Source organism: Morone saxatilis, unplaced genomic scaffold (genome assembly GCF_004916995.1).
Source record: "Morone saxatilis isolate NCDOM2014 unplaced genomic scaffold, NCSU_SB_2.0 Contig12, whole genome shotgun sequence".
Classification (NCBI taxonomy): domain Eukaryota; kingdom Metazoa; phylum Chordata; class Actinopteri; family Moronidae; genus Morone; species Morone saxatilis.
The window spans coordinates 580,720-582,170 of NW_023339674.1; the positions used below are offsets into that span (position 1 = coordinate 580,720).

The following is a 1,451-nucleotide window of genomic DNA, read 5'->3' on the forward strand; positions in this document are numbered from 1 at the left end:
CTATGTTGAAAAGACAACCACATTTTAAAGACGGTTCAAAGATAAAAGTGACATATAAATAGTCACATCTTAACTTAGCTAATGTAAAATGCTGACTAACTAGGTAGCTGACCAAACGTCAGTTGGTTAGTTAGAAAGTTTAACATTAGCAAATTTAAATGTGGTTATATACTTTTTATGTTACTTTTATATTAACTTTAACATTCAGTATATAGTCACATCTTAAGATAGCTAATGTTAGCAAAACGTTAACTAACTAATCAGTTGTTAGTTGGCGAGTAACCTGCTCTGTAGAGAAGCTAACTCTGGTGTACAATTCAAATACTTTGAACTAAATTGTCCAGATTTGGACCCAAATTGATCAACAACAAAAACAACCCTAAATACCAATATACGCAGGGTTTCAGCTAAAAAGGTGTTTTTGCTCTTTAAATACACATGAATATATCTATTTGTGTGTGTGTGTGTGTGTGTGTGTGTGTGTGTTGTTGTTGACCAGGTGGCGCCCAAGGACGGCGAGGGTGCTGTACGAGGAGGCCGTCCTTTACTTTGACCGACAACGGAAGTGGAGGGACCGGATACATGTGGGTTGAAAGCCAACCTACTGCCCTGGAGTGCCACGGACAGCCTGGAGCTGAGCGGTTGTCTCACTGACAACAACAACAACAAAACTTCATCTCCTCTGATTCATAAAACCTTCTTCTTTCTTCTGTCGTCTTCCATCAGACCTTCGTTAAAGGAGTTCCTCCCCGCCAGAAGCTGCTGCCTACAGGGGGCACTGTTCTCACCACGGAGGAGAAGTACATGGCCATGGTGGACAAATGCTTCCCCGACGACACCAGTGAGTAATTCATGAATATTAGCTTTAGATTCCCTGCAGGTATTTAATCACCTACAATTATCAGGATGATTTCAGTCTCAAACATGTGTTTTGGAAACAGACGGTAACCTCTGCAGGTTAGACAGGCGCCTTTACGTAAGGCTGTAATTTATCTGTTTGCACACAAACACGCTCTCCTAAAGGGATGCTGGGAGTCAAACATCACCTGTTTGTTAAATATTAAAGGTAAGGTAAACTTTATCATCTTAATCAGCAACATAATATATAAAATACACTAGATGCCACTTTTCCTTCCAAGTGTTTTTTTTTTTTTTTTTACTTAATCCCAAAAGATATAATTTGTTTCCCAAACTGATTTAACCAGGATTACAGTCTTTTAGCTGTTATCTCACTAGATATTTGATTTTATTTAAACACCTTTATCCATGTTTAAGCCTCCAATCTCAACCTGAGAGAAGAGAAACTTGAAGTGTTTCCCACTGTTTGAACAATAAGCTCCCTCCAACGGGTGCTCAACAAAGCTGAAAGCAGCTCAGGTGGGAGAAAGGAGGAATTTAGGATGAAACACACAAAGCAGGACTGACACAAGGAGTTCGGTCTAGATCTGCTC

General features: G+C 39.7%; 1 protein-coding gene across 1 annotated transcript in view; it reads left to right on the plus strand.

The window, feature by feature from the left end:
- Positions 1-1,451, plus strand: part of niban1a (niban apoptosis regulator 1a) — a 21,258-nt gene that overhangs the window by 8,483 nt on the left and 11,324 nt on the right. Inside the window, 4 exon segments of the mRNA XM_035653521.1 lie at positions 265-278; positions 521-608; positions 610-633; positions 727-841. Of these exon segments, the coding sequence (XP_035509414.1) occupies positions 265-278; positions 521-608; positions 610-633; positions 727-841 (241 nt within the window).